Source organism: Rattus norvegicus, chromosome 1 (assembly GCF_021556685.1).
Source record: "Rattus norvegicus strain SHRSP/BbbUtx chromosome 1, alternate assembly SHRSP_T2T, whole genome shotgun sequence".
Lineage (NCBI taxonomy): Eukaryota > Metazoa > Chordata > Mammalia > Rodentia > Muridae > Rattus > Rattus norvegicus.
Window position 1 is genome coordinate 174268580 of NC_141534.1, and position 22376 is coordinate 174290955.

The window sequence follows — 22376 nt, forward strand, 5'->3', positions numbered from 1 at the left end:
TCACTCCAGCATGTATATGATATATACGTGATATACTCTGTTCTATATTCCTGGCTGGTTCTAAGCAAGGAAAACAACAACAACAACAACAACAAAAATAAATAAACAAAACAAAACAAAACAAAAAGATACAGGTCCTCTGGCTTAAAGTACCTTCTGGAAGGCGTGAGGAGTCAGGATGTCTTGTAGTTAAGCAGAGCGATACAGGACTCCTTTTTGAGCTGTATGGTACTTAGGGGCTAGTGGGACCAGAAGTGCCCCCTCCAGAAAGCAGCAGCCTCCTCACCTGTCAGTCTGCCTTGGTATGCTGTGAATGTCCCGTCCTCATTCTTCCTGATTAATGATCAACTTCTCCCTTTGCAAACACATTTCCAGGAGTTCCCAGTACTTAAGGCCGTTCATACACACAGGATGCCCCATTCTCTAGGAATTCAGAACTTATAGAACTAGAAGCATTCCCTTGCTTAAAGGCCCAGTCTTTAAGCAAAGATTTCCATAGGCAGCTCGGAGTCAGGATACTGAGTCTTGTCTCCCACTCCTTGGATGATATCTGTTTCTCTTCCTTTCACAGACAGGCTGGTCCTGTATTCTAGTTGGCATATTTTCTAATTTGGTAACAGATGTTTTCACCCTATTTTTAAATTTCATGAATTTTGAGTGAGACAGTGTCCTGTGCTTTTTCTTGAATGAATAACTTAATTGTTCCAAGTAGTCACTGCCCACATCACATATCACACGAATTAAAAAGCTTCAAACTCTGGTCTCCAGAGAAGGGGAGTCTTCCTCCACGGGGCCACACATTCTCAGCATCTCCATTTGCCTTACAATGCCCTGTTCTCATGCCTGTGCAGATCCGTACGTGAAAGTCTCACTGATGTGTGATGGCCGGAGACTGAAGAAGAGGAAAACATCCACCAAGAGGAACACGCTTAACCCTGTTTACAATGAAGCCATAGTCTTCGATGTCCCTCCTGAGAGCATTGATCAGATCCACTTGTCCATAGCTGTCATGGACTATGACCGGTGAGATGCCAGGAGCTCTTTCTCTGTGCAGTCTCACTGTTCTTGGAGCAGGATGGGCAGATTAGGGAACAGCCACATGAGTAACCATATTAGGGAGCTCAGCCGGGGTCCCAGGATAAAGTGACTGAAAGGGCAGCATGTGGAGAGCAGTCTGACAGCATTGTCCAAACCTTAGTGCCAAATCCTGTTACTGCAGTACTTCTACTGTCCTCAGCTCTCCCCCCCCTTCTCACCTTTCTTCTCCTCCACCCTCCCACATGCCACCTTTCCCCCTTCCCATCTCTGCACACTTCCTGGTATCTCTCTATGGAGAACTATGGTCCCTCAGGTCTTGTTTTTCATTGAGTAGTCCCAACTCCTTTAATGGAAAGCTTCTACCCAAAACACAGAGTGATTACTTTAGCCACGCCACCAATGTTTCTAAATATATAACTTCGATCTTTTTTTTCCCTTCTTGCACTGTTTAATAAAGATCATTTCCATCCACTTAAGTCTGAAAGCAAACACAGAAATGTTCTCTTGGAAATGCTAGAATCAGTATGGATGACAGGGTACATTAAAATGTATAAGATGCTAGACTTTTTAATTAATACAGCACAGAGGAGATATTTATAGCCTGCATTGTAGCCAATTGTGTATTTAAAGGACAGATTTGAAAAACAGTCATTTTAATATGCAGAGGAAGTACCAACAGGGAATTATACATGTTAAACCAGTCATTAGACTGAAATGCAAAGTCTCTTTTTAATTAGAAACCTCCCACGTGGTCAGAGCACAATTATAAAAGAAAAAAAAATCAGTCTGACTTCTAATATAATCTTACAAATATTATTTGTAGCTAAAAATTTTTCCATCTACCTCTGAAATGTCAGCACGGCAGCCTCAGTGACCTCTACGCTTTCCAGGTACACGAAGCATACCTTGTCTTCTGACACAGTTGTCCCTGAGTGTGACAACCCATGCTGGGGATAGGCCTTGCTGTGTCTTCTCTGGACACATACAACAGCACAGTGCCAGGTCTCAGGAGGAGATGCTGCCCACCAGCTGTGGAAGGCTAGGGCAGCACTTCCTAAGCTAGTGCCAAGGTTCCTGCATCAACAAATCTGATTATGTGATCTCCTTATCAATTCAATATTAGCAAACTCAATGAAGGTGGCCTGGAAAAACCCACGTCAGAATGCACAGGGCCTCTGCGTGCATCTGATTTTAATGAGCACAACTTAACTATCCCAGACAGTCCATTCCCACCTCTTCTTCTCCCCATGCAAATAGAGTAGAAGCCATTTGTCTTTTCAGGGTGGAAAATGAGGTTATCATGAAGAGTCCAAGGATGGGCCACATCCTTCCGGTTATTTCAAGGGACACCCACCCTTGGAAAAAGTAAAACGAGTCAACTTGGAGACCTACTCACAGAAGGCTTCCGCCCTAAGTTTAAGGAGCTGGATGTCTGTTAAAACCCAGGTTGGCTCAAAGTACCAAAGCTGAGCCTAGAGTGAGAAGTACAGAAGATGGTGGCAACAGGCTCTGATGAAACAAGGAGCAAGGAGACCCAGGAGCCCTCCCCACCGGCCTTCGCCGTGCCATCCTCAGTTGCCTCTTGTGGGAATTTGAGTGGGTTATACATCACTCCTTCCTAAGGGTTCCTTTTCATTCTGTAAATCTGGAAGCCAGCTTAGCCTCCAGAACCAGAAAAGGTATCATTAGTCCAAATCAGGGAGTTCTTTGAGCAAAGGTTCTCAGGGTCAAATGAACCCATACAGCATTAGGAAACTTAGAGTCTTGACCCCTAGGTCTTTCTGATGTTTATTTTGGATTGTAGTTTTAAATTAGAGAAGTAGTTTTAAAAAAAATAGCCCACTATTTCTGAATTTCCTCCACCCGTTTGAGTCGTTGCTTTCACTCTGTGGGTTCCAGCCTTCCTAATGCTGTGACCCTTTAATACAGTTCCTCATGCTGTGGTGACCCTCAACCATAATTATTTTGGCACTACCTCATAACTGTAATGTTGCTACTGTTATATATCGTAAATATCTGATATACAGGATATCTGATATACAGGATATCTGATCTATGACACCCCCTCCCCAAGGGGTCATGACCCACAGGTTGAGAACTGCTTGCTTTTTCTTCTACATACCAAAATTTTAAGAAAAAACTGTTGTGGCCCATTTTCACAGTGTAGGTCACAATGAGGTCATCGGCGTGTGCCAAGTAGGCAACGAGGCTGAGCGGCTGGGCAGAGACCACTGGAGTGAGATGCTGTCATATCCCCGGAAGCCCATCGCACACTGGCACTCTCTGCTGGAGGTAAGACCTACTCCACCGTGGCCCACGCTGTGGATGACAAGTTTTGCTGTTGAAATGCAGAGCTACTAACAGCAGGAATGTGCCAGGGCCTTCTATCCCCAGCACTGTCCCTGGTGACATTTCCCAGGGCTCTTGTGCCTTGCACAGGACGTTCTCTCTACCAGCCTAGGACATTTGGACCAGGGATGTTTCCGTTGTCTCTTTTAAAGGATCAGTATTCTCTGACTGCATGCTACAGCTTTGGGTTGGCTTTCGAAGGGCGTCTGCATGAAACAGAGGGAGCCCTCAGTTTTAGAACTGCTTCTGGCTCTAACCTGTAAGGCTTATGTTGCTTATCACTAACTAGGTTCAGGTTTATTTTATAAAATAACAAAGCACAAAGCAACAACGTGTAGAAAGTAAATTTCTCTCTTCCCTACATACAGCAAGTCCAAAGGAAGACAGTGTGGCACCATGCTCAACAGAAGCCTAGAATCCTCCCATCTTTCAGCCTAACTGTCCCAGAAGTTACCTCATTATGCAGTGTGGCTGCTAAGCTCAAACCCATCCTATCTTTCATGCCACAAAAATGTGGAACAAGGCGAAAGGTCCAAAGAACACACCGTACTTCTTTCAGGGTTCTCTTTGAGATTTTCCAAGATACCGGTTCTTATATGTGATGCAGTCGCTGGACTTTGGATGTGTCTACTTTCAAAGGAAGGCAATAAATACATTCTTTTTATTATGTACCTAACTAGAAGTAGGGTTTTACTTGCAAAGAAAGGGAGCATGGATGCTGGCTGTCATCTGCACCTATCTCTTATCCACTCACTCCTCTGTCACCTCTCATGCAGTCTTCATTTTGTCTCTGTTTATTGACTCATTTATGGGGACATTTCTCTCAACACTGATTTTCATTGAGAAACATCTCTGGGGATCACATGCCACGAAGACACTGAAACATACCTGCAAATGAGGGATCACTTGTTTTGTATCCCTTACAGATACTCTAAGAAAGGTTTTTTACATAAATTTATTTGCCTGTTGGTGGTGCACATGCAAGAGTACACATGTGGAGGAGACTGGAGGACAGCTTTTGGAAGTCGGTTTTTCTCCTTCCACTTGGTGGGCCCCAGAGCCTGAACTCCAGTTGTCAAACTTGGAAACCAGTACCTTGACCCACTGACCCTGTCACTGGCCAAAGAGTGTATGAAATGGAGTGTGAGTCATTAAAGTGCATAGAGATAAGCTTTGTAACTCAGAGGATGAGCTACCAGGACACATGGGGCAGGGGCTCATTGAGGTTTCAGAAGACTGGAGCTGCTGGGAATGAGAACCCCAGAAAGCAAGTGAGGGTCATTGACCAAAAGTATGTGGGCTCCAGGCAGAGAACTTTCCTCTGTTCTCCCAGTGTAGGCAGCTTCTCCATGCAGCAGCATGAAGATCAGAAAAGAAATCACTGCCCAGTGTGGGTTGTTGCTCTGCCCTAGGCAGCGAGCTGAGTATGCTGGAGTAAACATGCAGGCAACTAGAGAGGAAGAGAGGCTCTGACCCAAGCCTGAGGGCAAGGGGATGCCTCCTTTGAAGGAATGGTACAGAAAGTCACTAGTTATATTCAATGATAGACTAGAGTCCTAGATTTGCAGGCCCCTGAGCATATCTCTGCCTCTGGGCCATAGAAGGCAAACCTTTCTTTTCTGAAATCAAAATCAATCCCTAAGGGAGACCTCGAGACCCGAGAGCCACTTGAGAAAGAACCAGGGAAACTATGCCTCATTTCCTCAGCTCCTGGCAAATTCTCAAAGGACCCCATATGTGGGCTTAGTCAACTGCCCAGGGATGCCACTGGTGAGTGGCAGTCAGAGCCATTTTACTCCACCTCCTGTATCCTTCAAAGTCACTTCTGCTCTAAATTCTCCTTTGTGGTCAGAAGTATCAAAACTCTGTAACAGGTAACGGGAAAGGAGGAAGGTCCACCGGGACTGGGAAATGAGCCCTGATCCTAGCAGGACTTTCTCGGTGGCCTTGGCAGACTGTGGCATGCCGGGTGTGGGAGCATTGCAAAGCAGGGGTTGGAAGCTCTGCAGAGGCTCCTTCCACTGTAGGGAAGAATGTCATGTGACTCTGGTCCCTGGGAGGTACCCCTTAAATCCTTAACTCCCAGCTCTTTGCAAGTCTGTGTTCAACAGTTACATAAGTGAGAAAGAAACATCTTGAGAGTTAAAGCAATGAGACTTGGGAGTCATTTGTACAGTGGCTAGAACTACTTCAGCTAATACAATGGCCGTGTCTCAGTGGTTGCACGGGAACTAAGGAAACGAAACACCTATGTCCCCGATATGAAAGGTAAGCGAGGCTGCTCCTTCTCTGTGGCCTCTTGCCTGGGTTTTTGAAGTCATGTCCTGAACTATAGCTCCATCTCCAGAGGGGAAATGCTGCCTTCCCTTTTAAAAATAAACATGCAGCTGGCAAAATGAGGGCAATGGTACCAGATGAGATTAAAGAAGGTGGGGGGTGGGCCGGGCTTTGTCTGCCACTCTGTGGATGGAGGCGGTCGCAGGCAGTGCTGGGAAGTTGTGTGTGCTGGAGTTGGATGGCCTTGATTCACGCTGCTGTGCAGCCATGTGCTGGTGATTGTTCTTCACCTTTGCTTTGTCCCGTCCGTCTAGATGTCATAGCTGCCTTCTGGCAGGGGCAGTTGTAAAGATTAAAGCTTTTATGGGGTGGATGGGTTGAGATGGGGTTTCATGTAGCCAAGGCTAGCCTTAAGCTTGTTAGATAATGGAGAATGAACTTGAACTTCTAAGTCCCCTGGCATCTCATTCGTACTAAGACTGTAAATATACACCACCACACCCATTTTACACTATGCGGGGGAGGGGCTGGAAGCTAGGTATTTTTACTGCTGAGCAAGCACCCTATGGCTGAGCTTGGATGATCCCCAACATACATCATCAAGTCTATGATAGATCATCTATGAGAAATACAACTCCATGGCTGGCACCTAACTAGTACTCAGCAAAGTTTTCATTATTGTATGTCCTAAATCTGATGGGTCTCTGTGTGTCCTCATAGAACCCTGTCGCATAAGGAAGTAATACCCATGTTGGTTTTCATGGCAACAGCTAGGAAAACCAGTAAGCATCATCCCAGGTTAGAAGAGTGGCTTACTCAGCACTTAGTTAGACATGGGCATACAGATTTTTTTGCTTTGTTTCTGGAGACACGGTTTGTCTGTATAGTCCTGGCTATCCTACAGATTTCTTTCTTTTTTTTTTTTTTCTTTTTTCTTTTTTTTTTTTTTTTTTTCCGGAGCTGGGGACCGAACCCAGGGCCTTGCGCTTGCTAGGCAAGCGCTCTACCACTGAGCTAAATCCCCAACCAGATTTCTTTATAGACCAGGACGACCTCAGACTTACAAATCTGCCTGCCTCTGCTTCCCAATTGCTGGAATTAAAGGCATAGGCCACCACAACCCAACTCAGATATATAGATTTAAGGTCTACCCCCTTCCCCCTTTAATTTAGTTGTAAAGTTAACCTGCTCTTATGCTCTCTTAAATTAAAAAAAAAAAAGCAAGCTGCTGAATCCTGGACTTTTTGGTGGTGGTGGTGGTTGTGGTGGTGGCTGTGGTGGTGGTGGTGGTGGTGGTGGTGGTGGTGGTGGTGGTGGTGGGTGTGTACGTGCATGTGTGCATGCATGTAAGCGTGTATGTATGGAGCACAGGGCAGAGTGAATAAGAAAGAGCATGAGTTGGGATTTAGTGTAAAAGGAGGTTGGCCTGACAGAAATGTCATTCTGCTAGGGACCAAGGGACTAAGTTATAAATGAACCCTTATTCCCGCAGAGACTTGGCTATCTACTCAGGGTTATAGCAAACATACCCTGACGTTGCTAGGGTAGGCAGCAGATGGAGTCTTCAGAACCAATGAATTAAAAAATCCGTTTCTCTCTTTCTCTGGGACTTGGCATGGCTTCACTGCACATGCAAAGGTCAGCAGGTGTCTTTCCCTTTGCTCTGTATAATGTGATTAGCTCAGAAATCCATGTAAGCTCTCCCAGAGCATTTTCCTGAGACTTGGAGGTCAGAATGTCCCTTCTGTAGGAGTGCAGTTGACCAGGGTGCTAAGAGCTTTCTTATCATAGCATCTTCTTCAGTGCACCCAAGATAAGATGGTGTTGATCTGGTCATGTCCTCACACCTTCCTCACCCTCCTGACAATTGAGTTGACCTACATGCTGAGCTGCAGGAAATTAGCAGGCAATAGTTCCAGAATTTGCATAGCTTCCCTGTGAAGTGCTATGTAATGTCAGGATTAAGACTTGGAACTATGGGAAACCAGATATAGATGCCATTTGGTTAAATCATGCTTTACTTATTCTGAGATGATAATGACAGATAATCTACTGAGAATATATGTAAAGTTCTTACCTAGACTCATAGAATGTAATAATAACCCCATTTATAGAATTATAACATATATTTTACATACACACACACACACACACACACACACACACACACCTACATATAATTTTCTGGTTTGCCCCAAGTTTGAAACCCTATGATCAGATGGATTAAAGCAGGAACTAGGTATAAAAGTGGCGCCTGGAATAATATAAGCCACAGGAACAAGAGATATAGAAAATATCAATCCTGTACTAGGATGCTCAGTGTGGATTCACCTTCTCCTAATGCCTTGCCTTTGTACAGACATGGGCATCAGGCCAGAAAGGCTCTACACCAGCATGCTGCCTGCTGAGATCACCTGATTAACCCTGCTACACTCTTTCTCCAGGACAGTTCAATAGCACATGACATACTGCAATGACCAGAGTTGTCTGTGTCCTACTCAGGCTCAGTAAGCTATAAATTTAATGCTGTGAGGAACCTAACCCAAACATCAGTTATGAAGTCTTGCCTCAGGGTTGCATCAGTGCCCTCTTTAAAACTTTCTAGATACTTTCTATCTAGTGCTCAATAGAGCCCACTTGGAATCTTGAATCTACACATTCCCAAGAAAAACATCTGATTTCCCAGTCTGGGTCAAAGAAAGTAACTGGTAACCCACTCCATCAACTGTAAGGGCAACAGTTCTTGAGAAAGGTACAAGCAAGACAGGGAAACTCAATAGAGTGATTATGGCTGCTTCCCAAAGGTGCAAGTAACTTACACACTCTGGGCAAGTTGCTCTTCACTGCCCAGGCAGGCAACAGGAACAGTTTTCAAAAAGGATGTAAATGGAGAGGGTGCATGGAGCTATGGGAGCCTGGGTATCATCATAGTCCTGTCCATCATCACAGACCTATCCAATTACTACCCCTGACCTCTTGTCCCTGTGGCTCATGTTCGTTCAAGGGCCACTTTTCGCTTAGTTGCTGCTTCAGTCCCTCTGATCATAGGGTTTCAAACTTGGGGTAAACCAAATTCCCTTCTTCCTGCTCCCATGCTTGCTCCTTCTGGGACTTGGTGTGGCTTCACTGCGGACCCAACAGTAATCTATGAGCAATGCAGCTCCACAGCTGGTGTCTAACCAGTGCTCAGTAAAATTCTTAGGATTATTGTGTCTCCTACATTCTGATGGTCACTGTGTGTCCTCGTGAGACTTTTCCAAAGGCTTTCTAGAAACTCCTTTTCTTTTTTTTTTTTTATTATTATTAACTTGAGTATTTCTTACATACATTTCCAGTGTTATTCCCTTTCCCGGTTTCCGGGCAAACAACACCCTCCCCCCTCCCCTTCTTTATGGGCTTCCCTTCCCCATCCTCCCCCCATTGCCGCCCTCCCCCCAACAATCTAGTTCACTGAGGGTTCAGTCTTAGCAGGACGAAGGGCTTCCCCTTCCACTGGTGCTCTTACTAGGATATTCATTGCTACCTATGAGGTCAGAGTCCAGGGTCAATCCATGTATAGTCTTTAGGTAGTGGCTTAGTCCCTGGAAGCTCTGGTTGGTTGGCATTGTTGTACATATGGGGTCTCGAGCCCCTTCAAGCTCTTCTAGTTCCTTCTCTGATTCCTTCAACGGGGGTCCTATTCTCAATTCAGTGGTTTGCTGCTGGCATTCGCCTCTGTGTTTGCTATATTCTGGCTGTGTCTCTCGGGAGAGATCTACATCCGGCTCCTGTCGGCCTGCACTTCTTTGCTTCATCCACCTTGTCTAATTGGATGGCTGTATATGTATGGGCCACATGTGGGGCAGGCTCTGAATGGGTGTTCCTTCTGTGTCTGTTTTAATCTTTGCCTCTCTATTCCCTGCCAAGGGTATTCTTTTTCCTCATTTAAAGAAGGAGTGAAGCATTCACATTTTGATCATCCGTCTTGAGTTTCATTTGTTCTAGGCATCTAGGGTAATTCAAGCATTTGGGCTAATAGCCACTTATCAATGAGTGCATACCATGTGTGTTTTTCTGTGATTGGGTTACCTCACTCAGGATGTTATTTTCCAGTTCCAACCATTTGCCTACAAATTTCATAAAGTCGTTGTTTTTGATAGCTGAGTAATATTCCATTGTGTAAATATATGTACCACATTTTCTGTATCCATTCCTCTGTTGAAGGGCATCTGGGTTCTTTCCAGCTTCTGGCTATTATAAATAAGGCTGCGATGAACATAGTGGAGCACGTGTCTTTTTTATATGTTGGGGCATCTTTTGGGTATATGCCCAAGAGAGGTATAGCTGGATCCTCAGGTAATTCAATGTCCAATTTTCTGAGGAACCTCCAGACTGATTTCCAGAATGGTTGTACCAGTCTGCAATCCCACCAACAATGGAGGAGTGTTCCTCTTTCTCCGCATCCTCGCCAGCATCTGCTGTCACCTGAGTTTTTGATCTTAGCCATTCTCACTGGTGTGAGGTGAAATCTCAGGGTTGTTTTGATTTGCATTTCCCTTATGACTAAAGATGTTGAACATTTCTTTAGGTGTTTCTCAGCCATTCGGCATTCCTCAGCTATGAATTCTTTGTTTAGCTCTGAACCCCATTTTTTAATAGGGTTATTTGTCTCCCTGCGGTCTACCTTCTTGAGTTCTTTGTATATTTTGGATCTAAGGCCTCTATCTGTTGTAGGATTGGTAAAGATCTTTTCCCAATCTGTTGGTTGCCGTTTTGTCCTAACCACAGTGTCCTTTGCCTTACAGAAGCTTTGCAGTTTTATGAGATCCCATTTGTCGATTCTTGATCTTAGAGCATAAGCCATTGGTGTTTTGTTCAGGAAATTTTTTCCAGTGCCCATGTGTTCTAGATGTTTCCCTAGTTTTAATTCTGTTAGTTTGAGTGTATCTAGTTTGATGTGGAGGTCCTTGATCCACTTGGACTTAAGCTTTGTACAGGGTGATAAGCATGGATCGATCTGCATTCTTCTACATGTTGACCTCCAGTTGGACCAGCACCATTTGCTAAAAATGCTATCTTTTTTCCATTGGATGGTTTTGGCTCCTTTGTCAAAAATCAAGTGCCCATAAGTGTGTGGGTTCATTTCTGGGTCTTCAATTCTGTTCCATTGGTCTATCTGTCTGTCTCTGTACCAATACCATGCAGTTTTTATCACTATTGCTCTGTAATACTGCTTGAGTTCAGGAATAGTGATTCCCCCTGAAGTCCTTTTATTGTTGAGGATAGTTTTAGCTATCCTGGGTTTTTTGTTATTCCAGATGAATTTGCAAATTGTTCTGTCTAACTCTTTGAAGAATTGGATTGGTATTTTGATGGGGATTGCATTGAATCTGTAGATCGCTTTTGGTAAAATGGTCATTTTTACTATATTAATCCTGCCAATCCATGAGCATGGGAGATCTTTCCATCTTCTGAGGTCTTCTTCAATTTCTTTCTTCAGTGTCTTGAAGTTCTTATTGTACAGATCTTTTACTTGCTTGGTTAAAGTCACACCGAGGTACTTTATATTATTTGGGTCTATTATGAAGGGTGTCATTTCCCTAATTTCTTTCTTGGCTTGTTTCTCTTTTGTGTAGAGGAAGGCTACTGATTTATTTGAGTTAATTTTATACCCAGCCACTTTGCTGAAGTTGTTTATCAGCTTTAGTAGTTCTCTGGTGGAACTTTTGGGATCACTTAAATATACTATCATATCATCTGCAAATAGTGATATTTTGACTTCTTCTTTTCCGATCTGTATCCCCTTGACCTCCTTTTGTTGTCTGATTGCTCTGGCTAGAACTTCAATAACTATATTGAATAAGTAGGGAGAGAGTGGGCAGCCTTGTCTAGTCCCTGATTTTAGTGGGATTGCTTCAAGTTTCTCTCCATTTAAGAAACTCCCTTTCTAACATAGTATGATTTTCTCTACCTACGAATTATATCCCAGATGTCAAGCTGCCCTCTGAACATATAAAGGAAATGTTTGGAGATTAGAAGTGTTTCTCTTCCCCTTAACAGGGTCCTTCTCTATGATTTTTCTATGAGAGACGGATTATTGATTGTGTTACCTGCAGTTTGCATGAATTCAGTGCATGGTACATGATTCATAGATATTGAAAGACCAACTCTGTTTACATAGATATTAATATCTGATGAGTTTGGGAAGGAATAAACAAAAGAACTATGTAATGGAATCAACTGGGTTCCTTTCGTGCAGAAGATGCAGAATCTCCATTTAGTGGAACCCAAAGTAGAAGAGGGCAAGGTGTAAAAGTTACTGAGAGTGAATCTCTAGCAGTTGTTTATCGGAGCTGGTCCTCCTTAGTCACTCCAAGCTTTTGATTACTTTTCCATTAAGAAGTGAACAGAAATAATTTCCTCCATCTATCCCATTTATTAGCCAGTCACCATGGCTTTACATTTTGAGTACTAAGATAATATTCAGTCCTTAGTAAAACATGAGACTCTCGTTGAGCTGATATGGCTAATTGGGTTCTGGAATACCTGAGCATATAAGGAGCTTCTAAGGCAACTGACTGCAGTGAATACAACATGGTGCTACCTGGTCAGGATAGGAAACCAGCAACTCACCTGTTAGATCCTGTTCAAATGGATGGTCAAACAGTTTGGAAGAATGGGCACAGTCAGTGTGAGGGAAGCATTATTTCCAGCTGGGAGAAGGTTGTGGTTAACAAAGTCAAGACCACTGAGCCTTTCACAAGAAAGCCTTCCTTCCTACATTAAACTCTCTGTACAGAAAGAGAGAACCCTACGTGTTTTCTCATCTTCAGAAAAGATACAGAATCCAGAACTTCCTCAAGTCTGTAGAGGCAGGTGTTATACAAAGCACAGAGGCACTCAAAATAACCACTGTTGACATAAAAGATGTCAACAGTGTGATGGACATTAACATTTTTGCTGAGTAGAAAGTTAACTGTGTCTCTGGGGCCCTCTCCTTCCCAGATCACCTTGCTGTAGCACCTTCTGGCCACTGGGAACATGCTCCAATGGTTACGACACAGAAGGTGGATGGCAATGGGCTTGCACCTTCACTCCCCCATCTCCAGAATAGCATTCACAGGGGACTCCCGGACACGTGGGATGGGCTAATTCTTTCTTCACAGATGAAATCAGTCATTGATTTATGATGCTCCCGAGGAGCCAAGAGCAGACACTAAGCTGCTAATCATGCTAGGGACTGTCCCTTGCCTGGGACTTTCCAGGGGTAATTTGGCTCATATATGGAGCTGAAGGCCTACAGAAAGTTCCCCATCAGAGACAGTTTCTCAGCTCAGTCATGTACCCATTCTTCTCCATGAAGTCTCCTCCCCCATATTTCAATTGACTTAGAATGAAAGTGAAAATTGAGCCAATGAGAATGATGTCTTAGCTGGGAAAGACACTTGTTTCCAAGTTTGATGGCCCGAATTTAATCCCTGGGACGAAACCCTCAAAAGTTGAGAACTGAACTCCTACACATTGTTTTCTCACCTCTACATGTATGCTGCGATACATGCTCACTCTGTACACTTCACATGTGTTTGTCCACGCACACATGCATGCGCGTACACGCACACACATACACACACACACAAACACACACCCACACAAACACACACACACACACACACACACACACACACACACACACACAAGGGCATGCTAAATTTAATTAAAAATTGAAAATAACTTTTGACATTAATAGCTTTAGTCACTTTATCTTTTACTCCTGCCACTTTATTTTTAAGTAATAAGTAACAAACCTCATTGTATTGAAAGTTGGCAATCAGGAGTGGTAAGATCACACCTTTTCACAAATGTTAAGTGAAATTCAGGCCATAATACGTGATAGCATTTATAAGTGAAAATCTTAAAGGAGGATTTTCTCAAAACCAAGGAAAACTTTACAAATTGCTGGCAATTACATAAAGCAGTCTCAACTTTTAGGCATCTGCTGTGCAGTGATGCTTCACACCCCGACTGTTCAAAACAAGCATTGTGTATGAGACAGGAAACATCAATGTGGTTGTGTTGTGTGTGGCTGAGGATCTTGGTGACACCTGCTTAGGTACCTTAATATTGATAACGTAAATGTTCAGACTGACAGTTGCATAGAGAAAGGTCATAAAAGCAATCAAGCAAGTAAATGCCATCCAAAAAGATTAAGACCGAATACAAATTGTAAAATGTAAACATTCTGGATTTTTCTTCCTGTTATTGATGCTTAATGAAGTCTCTGCAGGGGACATGGAAATTTGGATCCAAGGAAATCCACATCTGTTTGTGTTTTTCTCTGGGCCTCGTTTACATTTTATCTCTGGGATGGTCTGAATGTTTGATTTTTGGTGGGTATTCATTTGTTTTCGAGAAAGAAAGGTCCCCAATGAGGTAGTATTAAAGGTGGGGAAATGATCAAGTGAGGAGTTTCTACCCCATGAATAGAACCAGGGCCTTATAAAGGAAGCCTACTACATAAGGGCACAGCAAGAAGGGCATGGCCTATCAAGACATAGAGCTAGCTAGCCCGAACTAGACACCAAAACACTGGAGCCTTGATTCGACTTCAGATATCCAGAACTGTGGATGGTAATTTTCTGTAGCTTATAGATGATATAGTTTAAGGGACTTTAAGCCCAAAATCCAAGGGACCCTCCCTTACTATTTGTATTCAGAGTCATGTTAAAGAAACAAGGCTGACCAACCAACCAAAGCTTCCAGGGACTAAACCACTACCGAAAGACTATACATGGACTGATTCAGGGCTCCAACTGCGTATGTAGCAGAGGATGGCCTTGTTGGGGCACCAGTGGGAGGGGAAGCCCTTGGTCCTGCCAAGGTTGGACCCCCAGTGCAGGGGAATATGGGGGGCACTATAGGGGGATGTATAGAGGGAATATCCATATGAGGGAGGGGGGGAAGGGATGGGGGATTATGACAGGAAACTGGGAAGGAGAATAACATTTGAAATGTAAGTAAAGAAATATATCTAATAAAAAATTAAAAAAAAAAAAGAAACAAGGCTGACTTGGGCCAAGCAATGCCTGCTTGCCAAGAGAAGACAGGAATTCCCTTGGATACACAAACATCCAGAATTCATCAATATGATACTGAGCATCATCTGTTTGGGTCCTGTCTCTAGAAGCTTCTCTGCAGGAGTGATGAGTAAGCCTCCTTCTTCTGGAATTGCCATTCCAGAAAAGGACAGAAGGCCTTTTAACTGCAAACTTTAAGGACTGGAGTAGGATCTCATGTAGAGGATGCTGGCCTATGAGGCTGTGTCGCTCTAGTGGGGAACTGAACTGTGTGGGAGTGCTTCTCTCTCTAGGATGCAAGGTCCAGGAATGAGCTGACAACCAAGGCTATGGAAGATTATACTCCAGGACCTTAAAGACATAGGACAGCAGGCCCTCTCTTTCCTCCTTGGGCCTGCAGAGTGACATCATCATACCTGGGTTTATAGTTGAGGCTGTGGAATTTTATCTTTCAACTGCATTTTAAATTCTGTATTCATAGAAGTTGCAGAATTTCCACTTCCAGGATTAGAGCCAGTGGTTCTTATGTTACCATTTACAAATAGCATAACATTTGTTACTTTTCAAGTATTAAACCAACATATGCGGGAACAGGTTTACCTAGATAGACATCTCATCAGGAATGAGAAGGAAATCATGACTGAGTGAAGCCCTGTACTCTCCATATAACAAGGGAAAGTCAGACACAGCACTGCCGGTCCTCTGTTTGAATAGGACACGCAAACCATCCACATCGGCTCCAGCTTTTTTGCTTCCTCCACATAGCAGTGAGCATAAAAGAGTTAATAGCAAAGACCTTGAGAAACCTGTTCCTTTTTACAGGAAAATCACTCTTAGCTCCAGTAGCTGCTGTCAGATGAGCTGCTTGAAAGGTAAGAGAGGGAAGAGTAGGGAAGAAAAGGATTTTTGAATCACACAGGAGGTTTTGAGGACTACCCAGTCCAGACGATGGTCCTCTTACTGTTTTAAGCCAATAATTCCCTCAAGCCCCCAAGCACAGATATATAATATAGCCTTCTCATCATTATAGATTGTATCTGAATCCATGGGTGCACAGGACACTACCCTGCTAAGTATAAGTTCCCTCAGTAGAAGATGAGTGAAATCAGGGCTAAAAATAGTTCTGAGCTTTCAGTACAGTGCTAAAGGAGGAAGTCGTCAACACTCTTACTCAACTGAGGACCGAGTACAGCACTGCTGACCTTCCAGGCAAGGTATGCTCAGTGCTGTAATAGTGGCAAGTCTATGATGGTGATAACCAACTGCTTTCTAATGAGAGCTGGGGCCCACTCCACCTGACAGAAGTCACCACAGTCCAGTGAAGAGACTGGGGCTAAGGATGTCATAGGCTGTGGTGAAGAAGCTACAGCCATTGTTCTGTTACATGGTTATGAGTGGGGGTAACACAGAGAGCGGTAGAACCATAAGCTGTACAGATGAGCACCCCATGAGATAGGGTAATGTGGAAGCCAACTACACAAGCAATACACCAGGACCAAACTCCAGGCTGCACCCAGCCTCGGTCTAGAAAGAATGAGAAGTTAAACACTGAGCTCGCTCTAACTCTAACCCCCTCCATGCTCAGAGAACAACATATGACTTCTGATTTTAGGTTTATGAGACTAAACGGGATTTGCTTGCTGGGTAGCTACTGGGGTAGGGTGGGGATTGTTACATAAAACTCCTTCCATGTGACTGAAAAAATAGAAGAAAGAATAGACTTGGAAGACAGACAAGTGCTACCAGCCACAAGGATGGAGTTACTTAAATTTGTATTGACATATATTAATTGTATAATAACGTAGTTTTCTGTTTTATTTTCAGACGTGTACATAATATATTTTGATCATATCCACTCCCTCCCCCATCACTCTCTCGTGTTTCCCCCCACCCCTGCTCCTATTAATCCTGTCTCTTCACAAGCAGCCCCCTTCCTACTTTGTCTTTTCTACATGACTCAATGAGTTTTCATTAGGACTGCTTACAGGGGCATGGATGTCTGCCAGCGGGTATGCCACCGAAGAAATGCCCCCTCCCATGAACCAGCTATTAACTGTTCAGGTTTTCTCCGAACTCACTCCTAAAGTCTGATTCAAAATATGAATGTGACTGGAACAATGAGAAATTGAGAAAACAAAATCATTTAATCAGAGAGGAATCCCTGACCCAATTAAGCATCCCGGTGAGCTCCACAGTATGCTTTGTCACTGGTGTCTAACTGAGGGTCTCACACGAGCTCTGCCAAGCACTGCTGCTGAGCTTGAGCAAGTTACCTGATTTCTCTGAGGATCAGCGCCCTCCTGTTAGCAGGAGAATTAATGCCAGCTGTAAACACCTGTTGCGATTAGGTGGCCACATAGGAAAGAGACTGACAGGGGACCTGGCAATAAAATATGTCCAGCAAGTTTCTTTCCCTTTTCAGCCCAGAAAAATCTTGATTTTCTGCTCCTTCCTCCCATTGGTCTTTAAAGACAGTGGCTCTCAGATTGACCTTCAGCCCGTGAGCCTCCAGCTTCAGCCTCCCGAGTGCGGAGGTTGATTAGAGGTGTGTGCCTACACACACACACACACACACGCACACACACACACACACACACACACACACACACACACACAGAGCTTAAGATTTTTATTTATTTTTCTGTGCTGACAGATCAAACTTTGGGCCTTGCACATGTCAGCTATTTGGGTGCTTTGCCAACTCAGCTACGTCCCTTGCCTCGTAGCTAATCCTCCATGGTGTTATTACAGGGCCCTCAGATGAGGACAGCTTTGAGGAGTCACTCCAAATTACACTCCTCCTCTTTCTCCCTCACTCTTCCCCTTCCTCTTCCTTCCTCTCCCCCTCCCCTTTCCTACTCACTTTTGGGGTTTTCAGTGGTTCACAAAGATATTGGTGTCCGAAATGCAAGCCCCAGCACAAAATTGAAACAAGTTCCTCATCACACCTGAATTAGAGCGAGGTCTGTGTGTTCCTCAGTATGCTTGCCTCTGGTTCACAAAACACATTTGAGCTGCGCATGGTACTATGTGCCTATAGTCCCTTTCCTTAGGAGACTGAGCCAGCTTTGGCTAATAGCAAGACTTTGACCACACACACACACACACACACACACACACACACACACACACACACACACAGAGAGAGAGAGAGAGAGAGAGAGAGAGAGAGAGAGAGAGACATACAAAGAAAGAAAAAATGAGAAAGAAAAGAAAATACATTTGACATTATCACAGACATAATTATAAGGCTTTTTTAAACGTTCCATGAAAAACATGTGCATGCATGTGGTGTGTGCTTTTGTTCCTTGCATTCTTATTTCAGTTTAAAATGGAATAATTGCCAGAATCATTACATGAATTTCACATATCCAGCAATGGGTAAATATTTTCAGCACAAAATTGCTGAGTTAAAGGATGTACACATTCAGAAATGCATATGCAATTTTGGTCCAGAATGGGTCTGTAATGAGGGAGCTATGGAATTGAATCATGATCAAGTGTATATACGTTTGGGGCTGGGGTTATAGCTGAGTGGTAGCATGTGCAGAGCCCTGGGTTTGATCTCTCTCTCTCTCTCTCTCTCTCTCTCTCTCTCTCTCTCTCTCTCCCTCCCTCCCTCCCTCCCTCCCTCCCTCCCTCCCTCCCTCCCTCCCTCCCCTCACATACATACAGAGGCGGGGGGAGGGAGAGGAAGAGGGAGAGGGAAAATTGTGCACATTTTTCATTTTTCAGCCTTTCACTTAAAAGTCCAGAATTCCAGTCTTTGCTTCACAGGCACTCACCAGGAATCAACACCTTGGTTTTAAACTCTGAATAGGATGCTACATTCCCTGGGTTTATGTTACTAAATTTTCACGAGCACAAGTAAGTTATTTTACCACAAATACATAACCTTTGCTGCGGGGCAGGATTTACCCTTAGATGCTAAACAACATAGAGATATCAACCGTGTGTGTTGATCATTGAGGAAACATGTAGTAAAGTCAGAGAAGGAAGAAGTGGCAGTTTGTGTTGGAGGTAAGTCCCACCTGCTATAAAGTGCTCTCTCCACATGTCTCCTTCACTCCTGCTGGGGGCCAGGTCTCATATTGAGTGCTGTAGCTACAGGGGTGAAGACTAAGTGCTGGCTTTCATGAGGCTGGCCACGGAGATGGACAGTAATCTGTTCCAGTGTAATAGAACCAATTATGTGATTGGTGTTTTCTGGTGTGTAAGGGAGCATAGGGGAAAGAGTTCCCATGCCTCCAGACACATGCTGGCCCTGTTTAAGGAAGCTCTTGGAAATGGGTAAGAAATCTCCCATTGAACAAAGGAGGGAAAGGGGAGATCTGTATATTCAAAGGCCCAGAATGGTGAAGGAATGGTCCACTACCTGGGACAGCAGCTGACGTGATTGAACTCAGGGGTTTGGGGGAACACAGATGATGCCAGGAAGGGGGTGTGGAGATGCCCTTTCTATCAGAACTTTGGAATGACTTTAAGATGAATGACAGCATACTCGAATGGATATTTTAGAGGGACTGTGCTGACCATCTGGAGGAGCTGGGCAGGAGACTAGAGAAAGATGACAGCAATGGTCAGGACAGGTGTGCTCAAGCTGGAAGGCTCTGGAGAGGGAGGAGAGTCGACTGGGATGGGTTATGAGCTAACATCACATGGAAAGTCAGAGACAGGGAGGAGTTTGGGGTGATAGCCAAATCACCATGCTAAACAGATGGATGGTCCTACTGTTTACCAATGGCAGGAAAAGGGGCCTGGAATAAAGGACAGAAAAAACTGGAAGCCACTGATAGAAGAAGGGGAAGACTGAGGAAGTCCGGTATATTGTATTTACTACATATAAAAAGATGCCCCTCTCAAAGATACCTTAAATTAAAAAACGATTGCTGAGATTTTTATCATCACCCTCCTGCATGGACACAAGGGTATATGAGTGCACACACACAGTGCTCTCCGTACAGTGGCAGGCTGGTTTACTAATTTTTTTCAATGAAAATGTGCCAATAATCTGCTAACCAAAGACTAATTAGGCTCCCAGATCCATTGGCAAAGAGCATGACAGAAAGCTTGGCTGAAAAGCTTTTCCTGAACTGAGAGATTGCAGTTAGATGACTCTAGACTCAGCTGTGGCCTTAATATGAAGAGAGAGGACCTCAGTCCAGACTGGAAAAGTCCAGATCTTGCCACCTCTCCCTGATGAGGACAAGAGTGTGAAGGAGAACAAAATTCTGGAGGAGCATCAGCAAGTCTCAGGATCTTAGGCAGACAAGACCATCAGAACAAGGAGCTAGAGAAAGAGCAGTGTCCAGGGAAAGATAGAGGGTTTCATTAATAGCACTACACACAGTAGGCCACGCAAATTAAAGGCCAACAGCTGCTCACATAAATTTCTATCTCTATTTGATAATATTTTTAACTGTTCCATGGACTAGGGAAATAACTTAGTCAATCAAGAGTTTCCCCTGAAGCATGAGGACTGTGTTTGGTCCCCAGAACCCATTTAAACACCCAGAAGTGCTGTGTGCTTAAAATGCCGAGGCTGGGGAAGTTGAGACAGGTGTATTCCTGTCTCTGGCCAGCCTAGCCTACTGAGTGAGTTCCAAACCAAATGAGAGACAAAATAGGGGGAGGTGGCTGACAAACAACACCCGAGGTTGTCCTCTTGCCTCCACATGCCTGTGTATTTCTGTGGGTATAAGCATGTCCATGCATGTACACGCATTCCTCAACCTCATGTGGTATCCCTAAGCTGCCTGTCATTCTGAACACAGACTGGAGCGACTGTGTGAGGTAGTTGCCTCTTATTGAGGAAAACCGTTTCAAAGGATTGATGATATCTAGAGGCATCCTGATTGGAAAGAGAAGAGACAAAGAGGGCGGGATTGGAAAGTAAGGGGGTAGAATCCATGGCTATAGATGACTCCTTCTGGTGTCTTGATGGAAAGGGGGGAAGGCACAGATAGGCTAAATAGCTTGAAAAAGATGAAGGGTCATGGACATGGAGTGGAATTTCCCTCTCCAAAGCAAGAAATGTGAATATTACATAGAGTAAGAAAAAGCCAATGGAGGAGACTGGATTGAAGCAGGAGAAAGAGGGGATACCTGCTCTGAGGCTCTACCTAGAAATTCTGCCCACTTCTGAGTATTTACAGGATGCCCTGCCCCCACTAACAAGATCATTATGGTGCCGTCTTGCCTCTGTGGCAAATGTGTTATTCCATGATCAGCTGCTTTCAAGCCAGGAACAAAGAACCCAAAATTATGCAGTACCCACTCAGGACTCCCCCCCAACCCCCATTCCTGGAACTAGGACTGCCTCCTGTCCTCCAGGGCTTTCTGGTTACCTAGGATTTCTCTGTATAATTACTACATATTCAAGTGTTATGGAAGCAGCTCTGCCCTCTTCTATCTACCCTTAAAAGGGCTACTTTCCCACTTCGACCCTACTGGGTCTTTTGCCAGCTTCTAGACCAGCAGTTCTCAACCTTTGGGTCAAGACTCCATTAGGGGTCTCATGTCTGATATTCTACATCTCATATATTTACATATGATTTGTAATAGTAACAAAATTACACTTATGAAGTAGCAACAAAATAATGTTATGGCTGGTGGTCACCACAGCAGGGGGACCTGTATTAAAGGACCACAGTGTTAGCGAAGTGGAGAATCACTGCTCTAGACCCTCCCTTATTCCCTTATTATTCTCTAGATTATCTTCAGTGACCCATCTCTCTCCCACGATTTGCTTGGCACTTGAAGCTGCACTCCACAGATCAGACGTTGTGTGCACTGTCGCCGCTACACTTCCCACATCCCGCCCCTACGCTTTTTTTGTTCAGATTTTATCTTGGACTTTAGCATCAGCTCTCAACACAGAAGCCTTTTCCTGCTAACCCATCTCCTCCCAGGTCCAGTTCAAGGCCTACACTTTCATTCATGCTCAGCAAGTCCAGCTGTGGGCAAACTTTGAACTTTTGTTCTAAAACTCTACAGGCCCAGTGCTGATGCAAGAGACAGCCTTCACCACTCATAAAGCACTCAGTGCTTTATGGGTTTTTTTGTTTGTTTTCGTGGGAGTTATTGGGGTTTTGTGTGTGTGTGTGTGTGTGTGTGTGTGTGTGTGTGTGTGTGTGTGTGTCTTGGTCGTGGTCAGACAACCCCCAGGGCACTCAGAAAAGGTATCCCTCTGAAGAAATAAAACACCAGTTCAATAGAGAGAACAAAATAGAATGTAAGAAAGTACATAGATTGGATTTATACTGACCAGTAAAAGCATTGCAGTCATGTGTAAGCATAGAAGAAAAGGTAACTCAATCCACTAGTTTTTTATGGGTTGAGGCCTCTATCTAGTTTAAAATATAAACGTTAACATTCTGAGAAACCAGAAAAGGAGGCTGAGAAGTCTGTGTGGGAGTCCAGGAAGACTGGTAGAAGAGAGCACCAGTTTCCTATACCAGCAAGGAGACAGCCTCACTCAGGACCACTGCTCAGGAACACTGGACCACCTGCCAAGGCTCCAAAGGAAGCATTTCTGGGGAGTAGAGTTCACATCCTGCCACAGGAACTGCCATCACAAAACATCAAAAGACAAGCTTGACCCTGAGAAGAGAAACTGAGCTCCAAGAAGAACATGTGAATGGGGGTTAGTATATAGAG

The 22376-nt window shown here is 44.1% G+C and overlaps 1 protein-coding gene across 2 annotated transcripts in view; it reads left to right on the forward strand.

Moving 5' to 3' along the window:
- The window catches only part of Syt9 (synaptotagmin 9), a 180265-nt gene that overhangs the window by 125077 nt on the left and 32812 nt on the right, over nt 1–22376 (forward strand). The window contains exons 5-6 of one of the 2 annotated variants that reach the window (XR_015638115.1): nt 852–1023; nt 3206–3330. Coding sequence is in view for 1 of the 2 variants with exons in the window: in NM_053324.1 (NP_445776.1) it covers nt 852–1023; nt 3201–3330 (302 nt within the window). In the remaining variant the exon portion in view is untranslated. 2 annotated transcript variants of the gene reach the window in all.